Source organism: Pangasianodon hypophthalmus, chromosome 12 (genome assembly GCF_027358585.1).
Source record: "Pangasianodon hypophthalmus isolate fPanHyp1 chromosome 12, fPanHyp1.pri, whole genome shotgun sequence".
In the NCBI taxonomy this organism is placed as follows: Eukaryota; Metazoa; Chordata; class Actinopteri; order Siluriformes; family Pangasiidae; genus Pangasianodon; species Pangasianodon hypophthalmus.
Window position 1 is genome coordinate 18339765 of NC_069721.1, and position 22031 is coordinate 18361795.

The 22031-nt window shown below is 38.4% G+C and overlaps 2 protein-coding genes across 3 annotated transcripts; one reads left to right on the forward strand and one right to left on the reverse strand.

Annotated features, from left to right (window-relative positions):
- The first annotated feature begins 843 nt into the window (after positions 1 to 843).
- LOC113527495 (E3 ubiquitin-protein ligase TRIM39) lies at positions 844 to 9573 on the forward strand. Its single transcript, XM_026915375.3, has 6 exons — positions 844 to 1419; positions 1527 to 1622; positions 3460 to 3690; positions 3877 to 3899; positions 3991 to 4115; positions 4902 to 9573. Exons 1-6 carry the CDS (start codon positions 982 to 984, stop codon positions 5435 to 5437), a joined length of 1449 nt encoding a protein of 482 aa, XP_026771176.2. The 5' UTR covers positions 844 to 981; the 3' UTR covers positions 5438 to 9573.
- dpysl4 (dihydropyrimidinase like 4) lies at positions 8616 to 21154 on the reverse strand. 2 transcript variants are annotated; one of them, XM_053238861.1, is made up of 14 exons: positions 20791 to 21154; positions 17034 to 17122; positions 15511 to 15695; positions 14158 to 14322; positions 13747 to 13808; positions 13543 to 13623; positions 13364 to 13432; positions 12828 to 12948; positions 12573 to 12729; positions 11498 to 11639; positions 11046 to 11216; positions 10696 to 10875; positions 10131 to 10302; positions 8616 to 9698 (listed from the first exon to the last, which is right to left on the reverse strand). In XM_053238861.1, exons 1-14 carry the CDS (start codon positions 21118 to 21120, stop codon positions 9607 to 9609), a joined length of 2016 nt encoding a protein of 671 aa, XP_053094836.1. In that variant the 5' UTR covers positions 21121 to 21154; the 3' UTR covers positions 8616 to 9606. The 2 variants fall into 2 exon arrangements, with proteins under 2 accessions (XP_053094836.1, XP_026771175.1); XM_026915374.3 differs by lacking the exon at positions 20791 to 21154 and adding an exon at positions 18240 to 18581.
- Between the last annotated feature and the right edge of the window lie 877 nt (positions 21155 to 22031).

Genomic DNA, 22031 nt, shown 5'->3' on the forward strand with positions numbered 1-22031 from the left:
CTTATGTTATTTTGCACTAACACACGTTATAGGGTTACACCTGAGGCTAGCTAAATTCCATTTCGATATACTGTACATCCCTGTATATGTAGGATGACGTTGAGGATGAGGTTGAATTGAATCAAATTGTTGAATTGAATTATAACAAGCTCATTAAGTGAGACAGAACAAATAATATAAGTATGGTTAAAATCCATCCATCCATTCTCTGTACCGCTTATCCTACACAGGGTCGCAGGGGAGCCTAGAGCCTATCCCAGGGGACTCAGGGCACAAGGTGGGAGACTCTGGACAGGATGCCAGCCCATCACAGGGCACAATCACACACACATATTCACACATCATGGACAATTTTGAATTGCCAATCAGCCTACAGCACATGTCTTTTGGACTGGGGGAGGAAACCAGAGTACCCAGAGGAAACCCCAGAAGCATGGGGAGAACATGTAAACTCCACACACACAGGGTGGAGGCAGGATTTGAATCCCCAAACCCAGAGGTGTGAGGCAACAGTGCTAACCACTAAGCCACCGTGCCCCATATGATTAAAATATGTAAATAAAAAAGCTCTTTAACTGGGCTAAATTTTTTGGCTTTAACTTTTTTTGGCTTTTACCACTTTTCATGATACAGACTAATATCACTTTGCACTTAGATGCCAAACAGCACACACCAGGACACACAGATACATACGCACGTCCCAGAAACACATCGTTACTCAGCAGTTTGTAGCTAAATAAACTTTCCTCTGTGTGACCTGGCCTACTTCAAAACACGCGCACACACACACACACATGTCAGAAGGCACTTTCCAAAATAACAACTTTATAAATAGCCCATCAACTAGCCAACAGGGGATTTCCATGAGCAAACAGAGCACATCATACCCCAAGGAGGAAAGAGAAAAGAACGTAGAACAACTTGTAGAAGTCAACATTTGTGAGCACTGAAGAACCAGAACAGCAAACCCAGCACATCATTATGGCATCTGATCAGCCTTCTTTACCTCCAGGTGACCCTGTTTGCCCAGGGTGTCAGGCCGAGGGGTCGCTCCTGCTGCCCTGTGGACACAGCTTATGCCAGTCTTGCTTACAGTTGTGCCAGCTCGAGCTAGGACATGATCAGCAAAGATGCACTGAGTGCTATGGACGAGAGCTGCTTGACAACGTCCTGAAGGGACTGTTTGACTCCATATTTCAAGGTCAACCTCGACGGGACAGGACCCAAGCCGAGCTGGGGCTAGGCTTGATCGGGGAAGACAATGCCAGGGGTGAGGGTGGTAAGGTGTGTCCTAGGCATGGTGACAGACTGACTCTGTTCTGCATGGAGGACGAGGAGCTGATCTGTGGTCAGTGCCAGCGAGAAGACCATGAGAGTCACGATTGTAATGGTACAGAGGAGGCAGCTCAGGAGTGCAAGGTGAGACAGACAGACAGAGAGAAAGATTGCTGCGTAACTTTTGACAAGATTCTCAGACAAATATGGATGCTAATGTATGGAATGCTATCTCCAAATTGTCTTTAAAGAGAGAGCTGAGGTTTGCACTGAGGCCCTTACAGGAGAAGCTAGAGACCCTAAACACAGCCAAACAAATCTGCCAGGAGACAGCAGATCACATCAGGGTAACTGCTTCACTCTTATCAACACTATTTTATTAACCTGACTATTAGACACACTGACTTTCATCCCTATGTAGAATTACAGCATTACAGGTTAAAGGTTATACTGATATTGTTTTTTTTTTTTTTTTGATATTGTTCACTGCTATTTTTGAGAAAAGCAATTGAAAGCTAACTAGGATTCTTTGTTTCGAAAATGTATTGAAGATATTCAGTACAAACTATTCTAGGGACTTCCTGCTCTGTGGTCTGAATCTTTCCCTACTCTAACTTGCACGATTTTAATCAGGCATGTTTTGATTTAAAAAAAAAAAACTGTTCATGGGTTTCCATGACTTAAAAAAAAATACACTCTGCAAAAATGTCACGTTAGCAAGTGCAAATATCTTTAATATAGTCAAAATTTTCTAGTATTTCCTCTTATAATCTTAAAATAAACCAAAGTTATTAAACTTTGCTATTAAATTTCTAGACATTTCTTTACTAATTTTAAGCTTTAAATGCGCTTATTCTATTGGCAGATAATTTTGCTTCTTTCCAGAAATAAATGCTAAAAATTAGCTTAATCATCTGCAAGTAGAACAATTCCATTTCAAGCTTGAAATGAGTAACACTATCTATAAATAGGCTTAATAATTATTTTAATAATTATAATAATAATTTTTTTAAATGATGATCTTGTAAAAATAAATGTTAGATAAATTTGCCACTATTTAAGACAGCTAGATTTTTTTGCAGTGCAATAGTAGAAAAGGATTTTTATTAAATGAATATTGTCAAATAAGAATAACACCAACCAGATTGAATCTTATGGTACAGAAATTACCCACATGCAAAAACACCACCCAATGGTTTTGCATAATTTTGAACACATTAATCTTTTGCACAGACATGAACGTTCCTTCACACTAAACCCATTACCTCACATCCCACACACACACTGAATGTGAATGGTTCAGTCAGTGTTGCACTGCCTTACATCTATCTATCTATCTATCTATCTATCTATCTATCTATCTGCCCAAAAATTTGTGGACACCTGACCATCAGACCCATATGTGGTTCTTCCCCAAACTGCTGCAAAAGTTGGAAGCACACAATTGTATAGAATGTCTTTGTATGCTGTAGCATTACAGTTTCCCTTCACTGGAACTAAGAGGCCCAAACCTGTTCCAGCATGACAGTGCCCCTGTACACAAAGTAAGCTCCATGAAGACATGGTTTGTTAAGTTTGGAGTGGAAGAACTCAAGTGTTCTGCACAGAGTCCTGAACTCAACCCTACTGAACACCTTTGGGATGAACCAGAACGCTATCTGCACCCCAGGCTTCCTCACATGACATCAGTACCTGACCTCACTAATGCTTTGTGACTGAATGATTACAAAGTCCCACAGCCACGCTCCAAAATCTAGTGGAAAGCCTTCCCAGAAGAGTGGAGGTTATTATAACAGCAGAAAAGAGGACTAAATCTGGAATGGGAAGTTTAAAAAGCACACATGAGTGTGATTGGTCAGGTGTCCACATACTTTTGGCTATATAGTGTATCTATCTATTGACATGTAGGAGAATAATACATCAATATAAATACATACAGTACGTTATATACCTTTAGTATGAATATGTGTTAATACAAATCAGTATTGAATTTTACACTTAGGGTTTTTATATACAGTATAAGTCCAGATGGACCAAAACGAACATTACTGTAAACTGTTAATTTACATAACACTGAACAAATCTCATAACGACTGAGAAAAACATGTCCTATGATTGTTGGTAAACATGTTAATCATACTAATAGACCATCATAATAATTAACTAAGATATCCCTGTGAGCAGAGGCAGACCCAGCATACAGTGCAGCTGATAAAGGCAGACTTTGAGAAGCTGCAGCAGTTCCTCCGGGACGAGGAGGCATCCATGCTCACAGCTCTGAAGGAAGAAGAGGAGCAGAAGAGTCGCAAAATGAAGGAGAAGATAGACAGGCTAACAGAGGAGATTAAGTCTCTGACTGAAACCATTAACTCCACTGAGGAGGCCATTGCTTCTGAAGACTTTGAATTTCTAAAGGTAAAGATGATGAGACTTGATATAAGTCTTCACTACTCCATTCAGAATTTATAGAAATAACTTTCTTCCAAACACTTGTAGCTAAACTTCCTGTTTCTTTTATGGGACGATAACTGGCTTATGACAAAAGCTTATCAGTTTGAAAGCAGGCCAGAAAATCATTTGGGGTATTTTGTTGTATTGCAGAACTATAAGAAGGCGTCTGAATGGTAAGTAAACTAGATTTCCCATGACGTTTCCATTTTCACTCTTTAGAGGTATTACATAAGAGACCGGATTTAATGAGGGATTTGTCTTCAGTTACAGAGTGGAATGCACACCACAGGATCTTAAAGAGATGAGCGGAGCTCTGATTGATGTGGCCAAACACCTGAGCTGTCTCAAATTCAGAGTCTGGGAGAAAATGCAAACTGTCGTCACATTCAGTAAGTACCAGACAAAAAGAATAATATGAAGCTTTTTGTTGCTTGTTGTTTTATTTCTGTATGTCTTTGGATGTTAGATTTGAGTTATTATCGAGAGTTATCTGTACATATTAAAAAATTACCATAAAAATGCTTTAAAAATAACAATATACAATTTAGAATGCACAAATACAGTGTGATACTATGCTGTGTATTACTTCTAACCTGAGGTAAGGATATGATAATGTGCTATAACTGAATAAACAAATAAAAATGCCATTATGTTGAATTAAAATGATAATAACTTTGCAGTACCTAGTGGATGTTAGTGAAACATTATACAATTATAATTCCCCCCTCTTATTTCTTATAATGGTTTATTTCATCAAAACATCATACCAGTTTGATACCAGTTTGTCTCCTCCAGTTTGTCAGTAAATCACAGCAAACAAAATAAGTATATTATGTATATTATGTATATGATTTTTTATTTTGGTCATATCACCCACCCTTATACTATACTGGTTTTCAAATGAGTCACATTTTATTAATTTTGTTCAAAGAACTCTACTATTTATATATTTTTGTACAGCCAATATTTGTACAGCACCCTTATTTTTTTCTCGAGAAAATGTAAAAAAAAAATTAATAACACATGCAGACAACTTGTTCATGCACTTCTACCATGAAATGTGCTAAGGACAAATATGCTAATGTGTATACTTGAATGTAAAATCTATACAAATTCTTTTTTAAACATATAAAACCCTGTATAATCATGTCCAACTCACACCTCTTCCCCATCAGCTCCAGTGACCCTTGACCCCAACACGGCAGACGCGTACCTCTCTCTATCTGATGACCTCACTGTCCTGCGCTACACAGACGAAGAGCAGCAGGTACCCGATAACCCAGAGCGCTTCTGCTACTACGAGTGTGTGCTCGGGTCTGAGGCCTTGGGGACAGGCCGCCACAGCTGGGACGTGGAGGTAGGCGACAGCACTGAGTGGGCACTCGGGGTGGTGTACGACAGCGTGCAACGGAAGGAGTGGTTCCCGCCCAGTCCTGAGCACGGCATGTGGACCATGTGCCTGCATGGAGGTCACTATCGGGCACCAAACTCCACCAGTGATCCGATCCCAGTTAAGAAGAAACCACAAAGAGTGCGAGTTCAGCTGGACTGGGATGTGGGAAGGGTCACGTTTTCAGATGCTGCAGATAACACACTAATTTACAGGTTTAAAGCCAAGTTCACTGAGAAGCTCTATCCGTATTTCTCTAACACCTGTAAAAGGCATCCGCTGCGCATCCTTGCTGAGAAAGTGTCCGTGTACACAGAATAGCTCAGGAAACACCACCCTGAAAGTACTGGTAGAATAAAGTAGCAGAATAATGCCACATGTATAAGAAGACAGATATGAATGAAGCCAGAAATAATCTGAAATAGGAATGTAATGGTACATCCTATAAGCATATCTGAAATAACTATTCTTAAGTTAATGTTATGGTATAGTGATTATATAATCACAGCAAGGTAAAACTGTATTTCTACATTGCTTTAAAGTATATACTAAAGGCTTAATAATCCTCCTAAACACTCTATTTTCCTACAGAAATAATGCAGCACTTTCACTGCCAATGCAACGGCATATTATTTAGTGACCCCCTCTTTAAACTATGGAAAAATATAGCCTTTGCTATAGAAAAAAAAAGAAAAAAGAAAGAAAACATGATCTGAGCACAATCTGACACTGATGCTGGGTATCAGTACTTGTACTAGGAGTGAGCAATATTATAATGAACTATGGTTATCATGATAAATTACATCATGATACACTTTTCAGAGAGTATTATTAGAACTGTTTTGTTATAGGTCATTTTTTTAAAGAAAAATTTTGCAATTAAGTGCATTCTTAATTAAAAAAGAGTTTTATCTAGATTTATCCTCACTTAAATTGACATCATAAGATCATAAGATATGCACTTTGCAATACGCTGAAAAGGTTTCCTGAAACCCTGAAAACAAATTTTAGATATTATTCAATACAATACTGAGCTATAGGTTTAGGCCTTCAAATCTATTTATATATAATATATGTGCCATATATGCAAATATATGAATAGAATTTGTAATGTAAAGTTATTGGAATGTCTGCACAAATATAGAGCTTTTTCAGCTTTAACCTGCTCACCTATTTCTTAATATTTGGTGAGCTGCTCAAGTAATAACCATGCTGACTCTGCTCAAGTAATAATAATGATTAGTTCCTCTTGCATTTGTGATGACATTTATGCATGAAACAGGCACATACTGAATGTACATTAGTGCAAAGCACTATTATGCTTGGACATGGAGGTAGGAACTGCATGCAGAATATTAATTTTACTTCCTAATCACTAAGAACAGTGATAAACAACCTCAACTGTGTAGATGTGATATGGCAATGCATGCATGGACATGCAGCATATATATAGTGCTGTGAAAACTATAAGCACTTTGCAGAAATGTAGTTTAAACTGACTTTGAGGATTCTACAGATACATCTACCTGTTATTACTGTATTATGACATAGCAGAATTAAATAACTAAAAATGGCAAGCAATATACATCTATCTTTCTTATAGTATTATATATGCAATCATTTTATAAGCCTTAATGATGATTAATAACTATATATCAAAATTGCTGCTCTTTGCTTAACCAAAGGTCCCTGGACAAATCTAAAACCGATTAACTATAACGTAAATAAAGTGATGAAATGGCCTGTGTTTACACTGGGCTCTTAAGACAAGTATGTCCTCACATATGCACCTGTCTCTTCTCATCATCACTAACCCTTCTGTAATCTATCTCGCCCTTTCCAAGGACTTTTGGCACACAGATGTGTTTTTAAGCGTTCATATCAGACATAGCTGAGCTGGGGAATGAGGGAGGGAACATGTCAGCTACACAACAGTGAACAAGGAAGTGAAGAGAGTTTCTATGTTACTTACTATGTCAGTTTCAGGGATGAACAAATTATAAATTGTGTAAAGCTCCAATGTGGTTGTCCAGTCCCATGTATATTTTCTTTGAAACCTAATTAACGAGGATAAAAAGTGATAGCTAATGTAACGTGATAAAATATAGATAGCTAGTTATGTAATTCAGTGCATGAACACAGACACAAACGAGTACATAAATTCCTAGATATGGGGGCAACTCGCTTATGGTCAGTATTGTTTTTGAAAAATTATTTGAAATGGCACATCATGCATGTATCCTTGGCACAAAGTCAGCATGTTGTTGGCTGGTGTTTGCTATAAGCTGTAAATTTCTCCTTTTGCACTGTAATTAAAAGATATTATTTGAGTCTGGCTAACATCTTTATTTGTAACTGCAAGTTGACTGCATGTTGTGCTTGCAGGAGAATTACATGACAGCTTTGCATTGCACTTTATTTTGCTTATTTTGTTAGTGTTTCCAAATACCTGCGTGCTCCTGATTCTAAAAAGATCGTCTATCATCATGGTAATTAATCCACTTAGTAAAAATGGATGTGTGTGGCGCAGCAGGTGGTGGGATTCGGATTCACACTTTAGTTGCAGCATTGAGGTGTGTTGCACTACCATAACCAAATAGAAACTTTTGCTTTGCAAAATTATATAGTGTTAATAGCAATTAATACACATAGTGTTATTTCTTTCTTTGGTTGTTGAACAAGAGAATAAAAAAAAAGAAGTTGTGATCATTAGCCTACTCAGCTGAGCAATTATGAATAAAAAGCAGATCGTCCAGACAGAGCTGATAGAGCTGTGTAACACTGTAAGCTTGTTAAGAATTAAGTCTGTAACTAATTGTCTGTAGCTTTTTAAGTAGGAGCTGAGGAAAAGCCTTGAATCATTTGCAGACAGGAAAAACTGCATATGAGTAAAAACAGACAGTAAATGCTTTAGTGTTGACTTAACACTTATTGTGTTCATCTGAGTCTTTTGGATTTAATTGAACACTGGAGATTTTAAAGTGTACTATTGTTATTGATGCCACAGATTTTTGCATTTGAAGGAACCTTTTCAGAGCACTTAAAAAAGACCAAAGTGTGGATTTTGTGCACATGAATGAAGTTGTAGGCACAGTTACAAATGTTGACCCTGTTCCAACTCTCAACATTTTCCATCATAGCTTTTCATGCAAAATAAGGGTATTGTTAGCCATTTTCAAGTGTTGTACCATGTTGTGTTCTTGCTGTTTTTTTGACAATTATCTGAAGACTCAGTTCTTTCAAGAGCACTTGAGCATTGGCGCTCTCTCTCTTGCACTTGTTTCTTGTCAATTAATGAAAATTCAGTCTTGACACTTCCATCACTGTCGGCTCCTTTAATAGATCTGTGCTTGGACTGTATTCTAGCTCTATTATTTAGCTGTCACTTTGGATGAAAGCATCAGCCAAATAATTAAATGTAATATTTTGGCAGAGGTTCAGACATCAAAACACTCCAGCCTCTGTATTTATTACCTGTTAAAAAAAAATAAGAAATTCATTTCCCCTAAAAACCTGTTTATTGAAGGTTGAACATATTGAACATGCACAGTTAAGAACATAGAACATATTTACAGACTGAACACAGAAAAAAGTAGAAAACAATAATTTATTGACTGGCTTCCTTTCATCGGAGCATCACTGATTTGCAAATCAGCTAATTTTTAACACATTTAAAAAAGACAAAACATTTCTGGCTAATAAGATCTGTGTATTTTGGCTATAAAAATGGCCGTTTGTAATTGAGGCCCTTTGGAAAGTAAAAATGAGAAGTGTACATTACAGGAGACTAGATAGTAAGGGCTAGAAAGTGTTCTGTTCTTCACAGTAGCATGTTAAAGAGCACCAAATGTTTCACATTAGAAACACTAAAATGACCAAATTGACGCCAATGGAAGGAAGGCAATGACTTCTCACCTGTAACAAATTACAGTCCACTGTTTCTTACATGTTCCTTTCTTTGAAAGATAAGGCCTTGGATATTTAACACTCAACCACTGGCCTATTGGCTCTTTATTACTCTACTTGCATACACACCTAACTACACCAACTCTATTTTTATTACAAAGCTAAGACATTCTATAGGTAACTTGTTCAAAGTACAGACACGGACACAGAGCCCCTCTTGAAAAATCCAGTCTCAAACCTAGAACACATCTGACAGGAAAATCACTGGTTCAAAGGCAACATAGGATGTCATCCATCGAGTATAGTACAGACATTACAATCACTGACTATTCATCTCCATCACATTATGAGTGCTACTTGTATGTAAAAGCAGAATAGGTTCTTAGGAAAGAATAGGACAGAATAGGTTATGGACTTTGCACATTCTGGAAAATGTTTCATGCTACACTATGGATTTTGCAGTTTGAAAGCGGAGAAGTTGTAGAAAGGTTGTGAATAAAATGTCGCTTGCATGATATTATTGTTATATAATAAACTGGAAGCCAATTGTGGATATTTGCATGTTTTCCTTCAGTGGATGCTCTTCATGACAGGGATGTGATATTGGATTTGCCTCCAGGGGGCGCTACGATCCGCTGTGCCGTACGCCTGGGGATGTGGTCATCCATCTGAGTTCCTTTATTAGACAGACAAGAGTTAGTTAAAGCACTATAGATTGTTTGTTTAAGACTTAATCAAAAGTCAAAGCACACAGAACTTTGCAATTTATATTCATTAATGCTCAGTGTTCACAGAGATCACCTGACATGTCTGTCACTGATAGACTGCAGGAATCTATAGTCTGGGCTAGAAAGAAATCAGCCCCAGCCTCACTTCTTCATCCTCACGAGTATCTGATAATTGCAAGGTCTTGATTTATAACTGCATTGTGATCATGTCATGTGACTCGCAAGTTTTAAAAACCTTAAAATCACTTTTCCAGCGCAGCCCAAAAATTTTTTGTAATGTTGAGCTTTTTGTGTGTTTCTTATGTGCAAAATCATGTAAACAGATGAAAATACCACTTCAACATAATTACAAAAGACAATTAATATTGGGCAGTGATTACCAGAGAGGCTGAATCCTGATTGGTGCAGGTTTCTAGCTGGCCCCACCACACTCTTCCCTGAACAGGAGGACCCTCTGGTGGTGGGAGTTGGTGGTACAGACTTGGTCATGCTGATTACATCATGGACCGGACCATCGTAATTACCTCGGGGAACACCACGAGCCTCTGCCATCTGCAACACATTTAAAATCATTACAATACACATGCCACATAGTTAAAAAGCAGTTAAAATTAGTCATTGTATTTTCTAAGCATTTTCTCCATGAGAGAGCAATATTTGATTTTACTTTTGAAGAGGACAGCTAGTGCATTTACGTTTACGCCCTTATCCAGAGCGACTTACAAAAGTGCTTTGAAGTCTCTATCAATAAATACATTCTGATACTTACTCGCTAGGTCACAAACTAGGAATACCATCAGTCCAAAAACTCTGTCGGGGAGGTAATATAGTAACAAGTGCTCAGACAATACAATTTTTTTTTTTGGTGCCAACACTACCCTTACATTTCATTTCATTTATAACTAGCTTAAGTTTAAGCAGAAACTATGTCTCAGAGTCTCCTACCCTGCTCCGGGCTTTGATCCTCTTGTACACGTAGTCTGGAAAGGCTTTCCTCGGGACAAAGCGACCTGAACCCTCCAGCACATCCAACTTGCCATTCTCAAGAACAATACTTCCTTGGCTGATGACAACCATGGGAAAGCCCTTGCACTCCATGCCCTCGAAAATATTCATCTCTACAGCCTGCAAAAAAAATAATAATAATAATACATAGGATAATGGTAAATAAAGGAAATGATAAAACTACAGGCCTATTTAATTTTAGTACACTGAAATGATTGGATTTGGATTCATCAGTTGTCCAAGGGATTCATCAGTTGTTCAAAACTTCTTCTTGTGTGAGTAAGATTTACCAGATTGTGAGTTTTGGCCGAGAAGGTTTTGGTCTCTTTGGTGTTCCAGATGACGAGATCAGCATCAGATCCCACCGCGATTCTGCCCTTGCGAGGGTACAGGTTGAAAATCTTGGCTGCATTTGTGCTTGTCACTGCCACAAACTCATTCTCATCCATTTTACCTGTTGCCTGGAAATCAGAAAACATTGTCTAATTTGTGAAAACACAGTATTAACACTATGATTACATGTATATTAAAAACGAAGTATGACTTCTATTGTGAAAGAGCACAATACATACAATACATAAGCGGCACAAATACCACACCCATTGAAAATGACAAATTACAAAGAGAGACAATGCTGCACAAATCAACATAAGAACATTTCTCCCACAACAGTTATAACTGATAACTGGCATAAAATGATCACCAGAAAAAGAAGGAAAGTGAAAGAGAGAAGATGACGTACTACAGCCTTGTCCCAGATAATGCTCATGCGTTCCTCGATGCCATTGGTCCCTTCAGGAATGAGTGTAAAGTTGTCTTTCCCTACAGCTTTCTGAGCTGTGGAGAATGTGCAGTGAGCGCTGGCTGTCACCTGAAGATCCCCACTGCAACACAGTTTGGTAAAATATTAAATAGATATTTACAGTACTAGTAGATAATTTCATACACATAAAACAGCATTTTTGGAATTTTTACCCCTTTTTCTCCCAGATTGGTCATTTGCGATAATTCCCACCCACCAGCTAGCTCTTGCCTATCACAGCTACAAACTGGGGAGGGTGAAGCCTAACACATGCTTATGCTACACTATATGGCCAAAAGTATGTGGACACCTGACCTTCACACCCATATGCGGTTCTTCCCCAAACTGTTGCCACAAATTTGGAAACACACAATTGTATAGAATGTCTTTGTATACTGTAGGATAAAGATTTCCCTTCACTGGAACTAAGATGCCCAACCCTGTTCCAGCATGACAATGCCCCTCTGCACGAAGCACGGTTTATGAAGACATGGTTTGCCAAAGTTGTTGTGGAAGATCTTCAGTGGCCTACAGAGAACCCTGAAATCAACTCCACTGAACACCTTTGGAATGAACTGGAATGCTGACTGCATACCAGGCCTCCTCACCCAACATCAGTGCCTGAACTTACTAATGCTCTTCTGGCTGAATGGACACAAATTCCCACATCCACGCTCCAAAATGTAGTGAAAATCCTTCCACATATGCGTGTGATGGGTCAGGTGTCCAGATACTTTTGGCCATAAAGTATACATCATAGGGCAGCTGAACACTCAGAGGAAAGCGCTATCTACCCTCTTCCGCATACATGAACTCACAGATACTTATGATTGGCTAGTATTGCTCTGATTGACAGTGGAGAAAGTAATGCAATCCCTACCACCCGGAGAACACAGTCAATTTTCACAGCTCTCTTGGACTCCCAGGCATGGATTTCTGTGGCATTGTCAAGACTGGAACTCACTTGTGAACGTTTTTCTGGTGTGCCATTCTGAAGCCCTGCTGAGTGACTTACCAGGACAGCATGGAACTGAGGTAGTCTGGGGTTCCCACATCTGGATTGAGAGGTGGAGACATGACAAAGGCGGCGGCTTTGGCCCAGTTTTTGCTCCAATAGTGTGACCCATCCGTTCCAAGACTAGCTGCAATTGGCTCTCCATAAACAACCATGCCTATTAATCAAAAGCAAGTGATTTAATCAGTGTTCCTGCATGACTCTTCAAGAGGCTTCACTCTTTCCCATATGTCTAATTACTATGTGGTTTTGTACCCTTTTTCCTGGCCTTGGCGATGATATCAGCAGCACCTTTACTCATCACCTTGGTGATGTAGAGAGGGCAGTTGGCCTGTTTAGCGATGGTGATGGCTCGATACACAGCCTCTGTCTCCACCTAGTGAATAGAAAATGCTCACAATGAGCAATTCAGCAAGTGTTACAGAGATAAACTATCTGGTAATTATGTTTCTGGACCCATTTTAAATTCTGATGATTTTTTTAAACACTTGGCATAGTTCAATTTGTCTACTGAAAATGAGAGAATTGTATTGCAGGGACTATGTTTGTTTCAGTCCACCCTTATTACGACAAGGTGAAATAAAAGTGATAAAAATGCTGGTCTTTGTGAATAAGAATAAAATGGCATTTTATATGACAACCACGCCTTTAAACACTGTCTGTATTGTTATTCTTTATAAGTGGAAATTACAGCTGTATTGGTGTACAATGAAGAAAGTATTTAGATGAATGGGACATCCACTGCTAAACAGGGAAAGAGGTGTAACCAAGAACACTTGAAATGCATGTACCTCCTCTGGATGGCTTAGCACGTGTCCCTCAGGGCCTGTGATCCCCAGATCCAGCAACCTCTTCTGCTCCTGAGATCACGAAAAACACCAAATACATCTCTTTTAGAAAATACACAGTATGTAAGGATGCCTTACTTCAGATTCAAGCTATCACATTTTCTACATGATCCGGTCATTACCTCTTCAACAATGTCCCCGTTTTCAGCATGTACTTGAGCAATTGCCCCCAAATCTCTCAGAATAGAGAAGATCTCATACATCTACAGTAAAGGCAGAACTCACTTTAAATAGTTACATCACATTCACTTTAACAAACAGGGTGTATATAATATCTGGCTGAATGACTCATGACATGTCACATTAGTGCAGACTATCAAACTTACCTGTGAATCTGAGCTTTGATACCTATCCTTATAAGCCATGAAAACCAGGAAGGAGTTAACACCTGAAACACACAAATACCTATGTATGTTATGTACTGAAGATCAGATTTAATATCTACAGTCATGGGATTAATTCTTATTGGACAAGCTGTTAAAATAAAGGCTACAAATTATAATACAATGAGGAAATGTAAGGTTTTTGCAAAAGAACCCATGAATTATTTCACATAACATCATCTCCAACAGAATGACCGATCTCAATACAAAGCATCAACAAAATTAAATTAAACTCTTCATCTCCAGAAGACCAGATATAATACAGTACAGTATTCTAACGCAATATTCTAACTCATGATGGTGCATAGTCCTGATTTTGACATACACTGTAATACTAAATATGAAAACAGTTACCTTTATCTTTGACCAGAGTTTCAAGCTCCTCGAACATTCCCTCATGCCAGCGGGTGATGTCCATGTGCAGTGAGTAGTCACAGCATGATCGCTTATCTGCTGTATCCCTCCACTGGTCATAAGCAGTCAGCAAACTAATGCCAGGCTCAGGAACAACATGGTCGACTACAGAGAGAAAGGCAGAAAAATATATCTGACTGGTGTGCACCGATATTATTTGTCATAGACCATTACTGAAATGAAATGCTTCACTTTCATCTTATACCAAGTGGTGACACATTTTATTTTCAGCACTATTAAAAATGTACCAGTGTCTTTAAATTTGATAAATAAAATATTTAACACATCATAAATGTGTATAGCTTAATGGGTATTACTTCAAAGCAAAGTATACAAATATCCTGATACAGAAAGGACATCTGATCGACAAGAAACTATGAAAAATTGATTATTGTGTCTGTATTATTATAAGAGCAATTAAAATTAAATTAGCTTGTAATATAGACCATAAAGACTCTTTCAGTGTCTCCATTCTTCCAGAGTCACATTTTATAGTTCCCTAAACCAAACTACGGACAGGGGGCGAATTGAGTGTTTGTGGCAGGAGGAGTGGAAAAGGATTACACTTTGTGACAGGACTGTGGCCCTGATTCTCATGATTTTAATTAGAAAGGGCAAGCTTTCACACTGACACACACACATTCACACACACAAATACACACACAAACACACACACACAGCTCCTGTTCCATCTCCCTATTCTTACTGTTCGGTAAATAATTTTAACCCGCTTACCGAGTGCCGTCAAATCTAATTCTTATCTCCCCTTTAAACCCATCACTCAATTCTCCATGATTCCTTTCTCTTCCTTTTACACTACATTTTCATCACCCCTTCCTTCAGACATGAAGGAATTTTTTGCTTTGAAGTGTAATCCTTTTCCACTCCTCTCTTGCCACAAACACTCAATTCGCCCCCCGTCCGTAGTTTGGTTTAGGGAACTATAAAATGTGACTCTGAAAGAGTCTTTATGGTCTATATTACAAGCTAATTTAATTTTAATTGCTCTTATAATAATACAGACACAATACTCAATTTTTCATAATTTCTTGTTGATCAGATGTCCTTTTTGTATCAGGATATTTGTATAATTCGAGGTAATACCCATTAAGCTATACACATTTATGATGTGTTAAATGTCCTATAGTCTCCCTTCTTCTCTCTAATCATCCTGATATTCATTTAAGTCACTGGAAAACCATGCATTGCATTTTAGTGCTTTTCCGTGTCTTTAAGTGTTAGCTCGTATTCTTCTATACACTTTACTATGTTATTCATACAGCTTTAACCTACTGATCATGGTGGTGCCTCCTGCCAGGGCGGCGCGTGTCCCGTGGTAAAAGTCATCAGCGGGCATCATTCCTAAGTGGGGTGTCAGAAAGCTGGTGTTCACGTCGACACCCCCTGGGATGACAATGTGCCCATAGGCATCCACAGTCTTTACCCCGCTGGGCACGATGAGGTTCTCCCCAATCTGCCTGAATGACACAGGAAAGAAGATTTACATTTACAATTACAGCATTCGAACGACACCCTTATCCAGAGTAACTTATAGAAGTGCTCTGTAGTGTTGATCAAAAATGCCAGTACAAATAGGGCATGGTCTACAAACACTTTCAAGCTAAAACTCTAACAGTGATGTAGTATAGCAGCAGCACATAAAAAATAATCGCTGGAATAATACATCGATACAAGTCAAGTTTTTTTTTTTCACACTTTTATTTATGATGTTACCATTGTTTGGTTGAATTCCCTTAACTTAGATGAATAACATATTAACTATACAACCTGAAAAAGATTGAAGATACACACAAACACATGCGTAGTAATGCAATATAATTAATCCATTTAAATAAATAATAATTAAAGTAACTGTAAGCCTATAAACTATATGGTTCCATTGATTATTGGAGGGGTGGTAAAATACAATTTTAGAAAAAGTGAATTATGTTATTTCTAAAGAACTGAAATTTTAAGGAAAATAAAATGAAGGGAAAAATATTTACTTCATTTACTTTAATATGGTTATGTGTTTGTTTCATTGTTAGTCTTTCAGTTCCCGTTTCACAAAGGACGAACATGATTTTTTTTTATAATTTCACGAATTCGCACAGTGAAATTAGAACCTGAAAATAACGGGCAGTTTTTGAGACACTTACTTTAAGACTTCTGGATACAATCCTTTTAACTTAGAAAAAAATCATTAAAACTAGATAGCAATTAGGTTATTTTATTGTTTGGTCATACTATTGTAAGTATTGTGGTTAAATTTGCTGACCATGAAAAGATGCTGTAACATAAAGATCTTCCAGAAGAATAATACTATTATTTATGGAAGGAAAGACAGATGGACTAACAGATAGACAGGCACATAGAGTAATTACATTGAAGCACCTGCTTTTCATGATGGGTCCTAAATGATGATATTAAAGTCATTCTAAATATTTTATAATTAAATCCCCCGCTTCTCCATTTAAAATCCTTGAATTGTCACTGCAGCAGTTTTACTGAATTTCTAGAGGATAAACACACGACAGACACACTGAGATAAGAAGGTATCAGGGTGGGGTGTGTTGGGTTAGGAGCATTTTTAATCTGCATATTCATAGGATCTGGATTATTAATGAGGGTAAAACTGTATGTGCTTTTGTGCCTTTTTTCTCTCGTATAATGACATATTGTGTAGAAGCACCACATCAAGCAATTTTATATCCAATACATAAAACAGCTTTTCAAACAGGTTTTGGTGCACTTGAAACCCACGTGACATTTTTGCATGTAAGGTTATCTTGTACAAGTATATCAGAAACACGTACTTGATGGTCCCATCCTCGATAAAGATGTCAGCATAGAAAGACTGGTCATCATTCACAATTTTCCCTCCTTTGATGATGATCTTGTCACTCTGCAGATTAAGAAACACATGATGAAGCAAGTTTCAGAATTTTAGCATTGTACATATTAGACACAGATCCTGACCGGCTCTCTGATGGTCAGGTTTTATCTTACCACATAAAAAATCACAAAGCTGTCTCTCCATTCCACTCTTACTCCACCAAACCTCTTTACCGTACATGACGCCATCCATCAGCACACACCCCTGATTTTTCTCTGCACTCCTCTCTCCAGATGAGCGCATTAAGCCAATTAGCCGTGAAGATGACTTCCTGAACTCAACAAGATTCATTTCCATCATGCTTCACTGCTTGCATCTCAACTCATGCCATTATTAAGTGCATTTTTACTGCCTGTGTTTTGCACACATATCTTAAATATGTGTTAGTGTGGATAATGGGTGCTTCAGAAAACAGATCATGCTGGTAAAGCAGTGTAACACAACTGTAACACAACCATGAGCATGTCTCCATCACCCGCCTGCAGCTGTGAGCGTGTAATACGCAGGCCCTGCTCATGCTTCCAGCTCACAAGAGACAACAGACAAGAAAGATATTCACACACCACTGCATAATGACTGCAATAAGGCCACTCTGTGATGGCTGAGCTGATATTTGCAAATACTATAGACAAAAATGCATGTCTATTTCTGACCTTAATAAATAAAACCTCATCCCTAAGTCTGGAAAACCTGGAAAGCCAGACTTCTAGGCCACACACTGGAGTCTTTACATTTTGGGGACAGGAATTAGGACAGCATCATTTACAACACAGGTCAGATTTAATGTTTATTTTAAATAAGATTAATAATAATGTGAAAGGCTGATTTAGAGCTGAGGTATGACACAATGAACCCCTAGAGTTAACAGATCCGAGTGAAATCGGCATGGCGCAGAGATTCATCCAGTAAACAGCATCATTTTCTGAGGTTTTATATCAGCTGAAAACACAGCACTCGTATTGTTCCTGAGCTGTCGGCTTGTAAAGGCTGTCTAGACACGCTGCTAGATGCTATAGGCTGGAACCGGCGCCATCACTGCACTCGGATAATAAAAAGCCGCCGCTCGTCGTCTCGCCGTCGCCGTTTCCGGTAAATCTCTCCCCACCGCGACACCGCCGCTGCTTACCGTAGCACGGGAGACGCTCTTCTTGCCTTGGAAAGACATGGCCGGGGTTCTGGAGATGAGATGAGTGTGTGTGTGTGTGTGTGTGTGTGATCAGAGCGCAGTGAAGCAGCAGTGATGGAGCCGGGGAGCGGCGCTGTCACTTCCAGTACCGGGTGTAGCGCGGTGTAATGTGGGCTAGAGCTGAACAATGCGACCAGAGTCCTCCCTCTCTCTCTCTCTCTCTCTCTCTCTCACACACACACACACACACTCACATATACACACCTCCTCTCTCTCTCTGTCTCTCTCTGTCTCACACACACACTCTCACATATACACACCCTCTCTCTCTCTCTCTCTCTCTCTCTCTCTCTCTGTCTCACACACACACATACACACACTCTCACATATACACACCTCCTCTCTCTCTCTCTCTCTCTCTCTCTCTGTCTCTCTCTGTCTCACACACACTCTCACATATACACACCTCCTCTCTCTCTCGCTCTCTCTCTCTCTCTCTCTCTGTCTCTCTCTCTCTCTCTCTCTCTCACACACACACACTCTCACATATACACACCTCCTCTCTCTCTCTGTCTCTCTCTGTCTCACACACACACTCTCACATATACACACCCTCTCTCTCTCTCTCTCTCTCTCTCTCTCTGTCTCACACACACACATACACATACTCTCACATATACACACCTCCTCTCTCTCTCTCTCTCTCTCTCTGTCTCACACACACACATACACACACTCTCACATATACACACCTCCTCTCTCTCTCTGTCTCTCTCTCTCTCTGTCTCACACACACACACACTCTCACATATACACACCTCCTCTCTCTCTGTCTCTCTCTCTCTCTGTCTCACACACACACACACACACACTCTCACATATACACACCTCCTCTCTCTCTCTGTCTCTCTCTCTCTCTCTGTCTCTCTCTCACACACACACTCTCATATACACACCTCCTCTCTCTCTCTCTCTCTGTCTCTCTGTCTCTCTCTCTCTCTCTCTCTCTCACACACACACACACACACACACTCACATATACACACCTCCTCTCTCTCTCTGTCTCTGTCTCACACACACACACACACACTCATACAGACACCTCCTCACACACAAACACACACACCACATCTCCTATTCTACCCCTCCTCCTCTTTAAACATCCTCCTCTAGCTGAACACCATCTGCTTACTGAGTACCGCACCCTGCTACCAGACCTCCGGGAGACCACTTGGTGGTCCCTAGAGAGTACTCTTATTTCTTCTTTTCTTTTCTTTTATGTATTTCATTTTACCTGGCTATTATTATTATTATTATTATTATTATTAGTAGTAGTAGTAGTAGTAGTAGTAGTAGTAGTAGAATATTCAAATGAATAATATTCAAATACCTAATAGTTCAATTATCTTAGAACGTTGACCATAGAAAGAGTTCTTATTTCTTATTTTCCTTTCTTGATTGTGCTTCATTTTCACATATTATTGTTATTATTATTATTATTATTATTATTATTATTATTATTATACAGTATATCATATTAGTAGTAGCAGTATTAGTACAACATTCAATTAAATAATAATAATAATAATTTAATTACCATAAAAATTTTACCATATAGAAATAGTTATTTTATTTACTGTCCTTTCTTGAGTGTGCTTTTACACATTAGTTCACAATTATTATTATTATTATTATTATTATTATTATTATTATTATTATTAGTAGTAGTAGTAGTACAATATCCAGTTAAATAATAATAAATAAATTACCTTAGAATTGTTACCATAGAAAGAGTTCTTATATTTTTAAAATTCTTTTCTTGATTGTGCTTCACTTTTATATAAACTATTATTATTATTATTATTATTAGTAGTAGTAGTAGTAGTAGTAGTAGTAGTAGTTGTACAATGTTCAATTAAATAATAATAATAATAATAATAATTACCTTAGAAATTTTACTATATAGAAATAGTTATCTTATTTATTACTTTCCTTTCTTGATTGTGCTTTACTTTTACACATTAGTTCACTATTGTTATTATTATTATTATTATTATTATTATTATTGTTGTTGTTGTTGAACTAAATGTAGGCTAATACATTCCAAAAGAGGCAATGCAATCTTATAAATAACAGGCTAATAATAAAGCATCATTCTGTGTGCTGCATGTAAGGCTAGATTTTGTTCACTGAAAGATATTACTGTATTGGCTTCATAGTTGCTCTGGAGCTGCTAATATACCCAGAATAAAAGGTTGCATCTAGCACTATAAAGATGTTCTCTTCTGGGGAAACGCTTAAAAGGGCTATATAAAACTCTACAACAGACAGAAAGATTTCAGAGAGCTAGATTTTTAGAAAGCTAAGAACGCATAACTATCCACGGGAACTACTAGTGTATAGCAAATAGATTTGTAGGTATTTTGTTCTACTATCTGTGTAAATGAAGCACACAAATACTAATAGCCCACATACGTATATACAGTAGCTACATCAAAAATCAACAAAGAAACAAACCAAGTACAAAAAACTTTATAAATCTTGGTCTTACCTCCTGTGTCCCTCCACACACCTGCTGGTCCTCTGATGTGTGTGTGAAGGTTTGCTCGTGTAAACCAGGGGACTCTGGTGCCTCAGATCTGGACGGAGGTGTGTGCGTGCTGCTCTCGCTGAGAGTGTGTGAGTAACATCTGTTCCCAATCTGTCTTCTGGCAGAGCTAGGGCTGAATGACTCGAAATTGAGAGTTTTGTTTTCAAAAGCGCCCTCCACACTGCAGAACATGCCACCTAACATGACCCGCGGTTTGGGACTGCTCGAGCCCAGCCCAGAGAGCAGAGACCGCTGCTCAGAATCCTCATCAGACAGTTTCCTCTCAGCCATCGCTCTCAGGAATATCACCAGCTTAAATTCCACGATAGTGGAATGAAATCTGGTAAAGGAAATATTCTCAGAAAAACCCGAAGGCCGTCCCAAAAATAGTTACAAAAAGCTGGGTCACTCTGTAGCACGGGTGCTGAGGACACTGCTCTTCTGAAATGAGCACGTCCCCTGAGGAATGAGGACACACATGCATGCAGACAGACAAATACACACACACTCACACACACAGAGCTCATACAGTTACTTAAATCTATTTTGACGTAAGTAGCCAGTTGCAAAATACTCTGACTCTATATCAGCACCTTTACAGTTTTATCCATGTGTCCCCTGGAGCTCCAGCACTTAGACTACAGAAGTCTAACAATCACTTAGTAGGTAGACACCAAAAAAAAAAAAAAAAAAAAAACCAGCAGAAAGGACATTTATTTAGCGTATGACCATCAGTCACCTTCACCTAATACTCTATTATTAGACACTACAAAGGTGTCATGGGCAGGGATGGAAATTAACAAACCACATGTACTATCATTACACTACTTGTACAGTATGTTACACATTTACATTAAATTTATGTTTAGTTTTGATCACCATTTCAGAGTTTTTTATGCTTTGAAAGAAACAGTGTGGGAATGATCTACATCTTCATTTCGGCAGCTCAACATCAACCCTTTGGAAACATGTACAGGTCAGACATTAGCTAGCTGAGTGAGCTAGACTAGCGAGCCAGATCTTTTGTACCTTTAAATCTTTTGTATCTTTAAAACTTTGTATTAAACTTAAAATCACTTTCATGTTCAGTAGCAATTGCCTGTTGTGCTAAATATACTGTATCTTTGTGCTGCTACAGCTTATAGGTAACACTCAGGATAATGTGTAAGGGGCATCTTTGCTTGATAGCTAACAATGTAGCT

Excerpts from the sequence above, each read along its gene's own strand:
- dpysl4 (XM_053238861.1), bottom strand. The coding sequence starts at position 21,120 with ATGGCTGAGAGGAAACTGTCTGATGAGGATTCTGAGCAGCGGTCTCTG. Across the intron at positions 13,624-13,746 it reads ATCAAAGCTCAGATTCACAG|ATGTATGAGATCTTCTCTAT; the intron begins GTAAGTTTGATA and ends CCTTTACTGTAG. Across the intron at positions 13,433-13,542 it reads ACGGGGACATTGTTGAAGAG|GAGCAGAAGAGGTTGCTGGA; the intron begins GTAATGACCGGA and ends TCGTGATCTCAG.
- LOC113527495 (XM_026915375.3), top strand. The coding sequence starts at position 982 with ATGGCATCTGATCAGCCTTCTTTACCTCCAGGTGACCCTGTTTGCCCA. Across the intron at positions 1,420-1,526 it reads AGGCAGCTCAGGAGTGCAAG|AGAGAGCTGAGGTTTGCACT; the intron begins GTGAGACAGACA and ends TTGTCTTTAAAG. Across the intron at positions 3,900-3,990 it reads TATAAGAAGGCGTCTGAATG|TTACAGAGTGGAATGCACAC; the intron begins GTAAGTAAACTA and ends ATTTGTCTTCAG.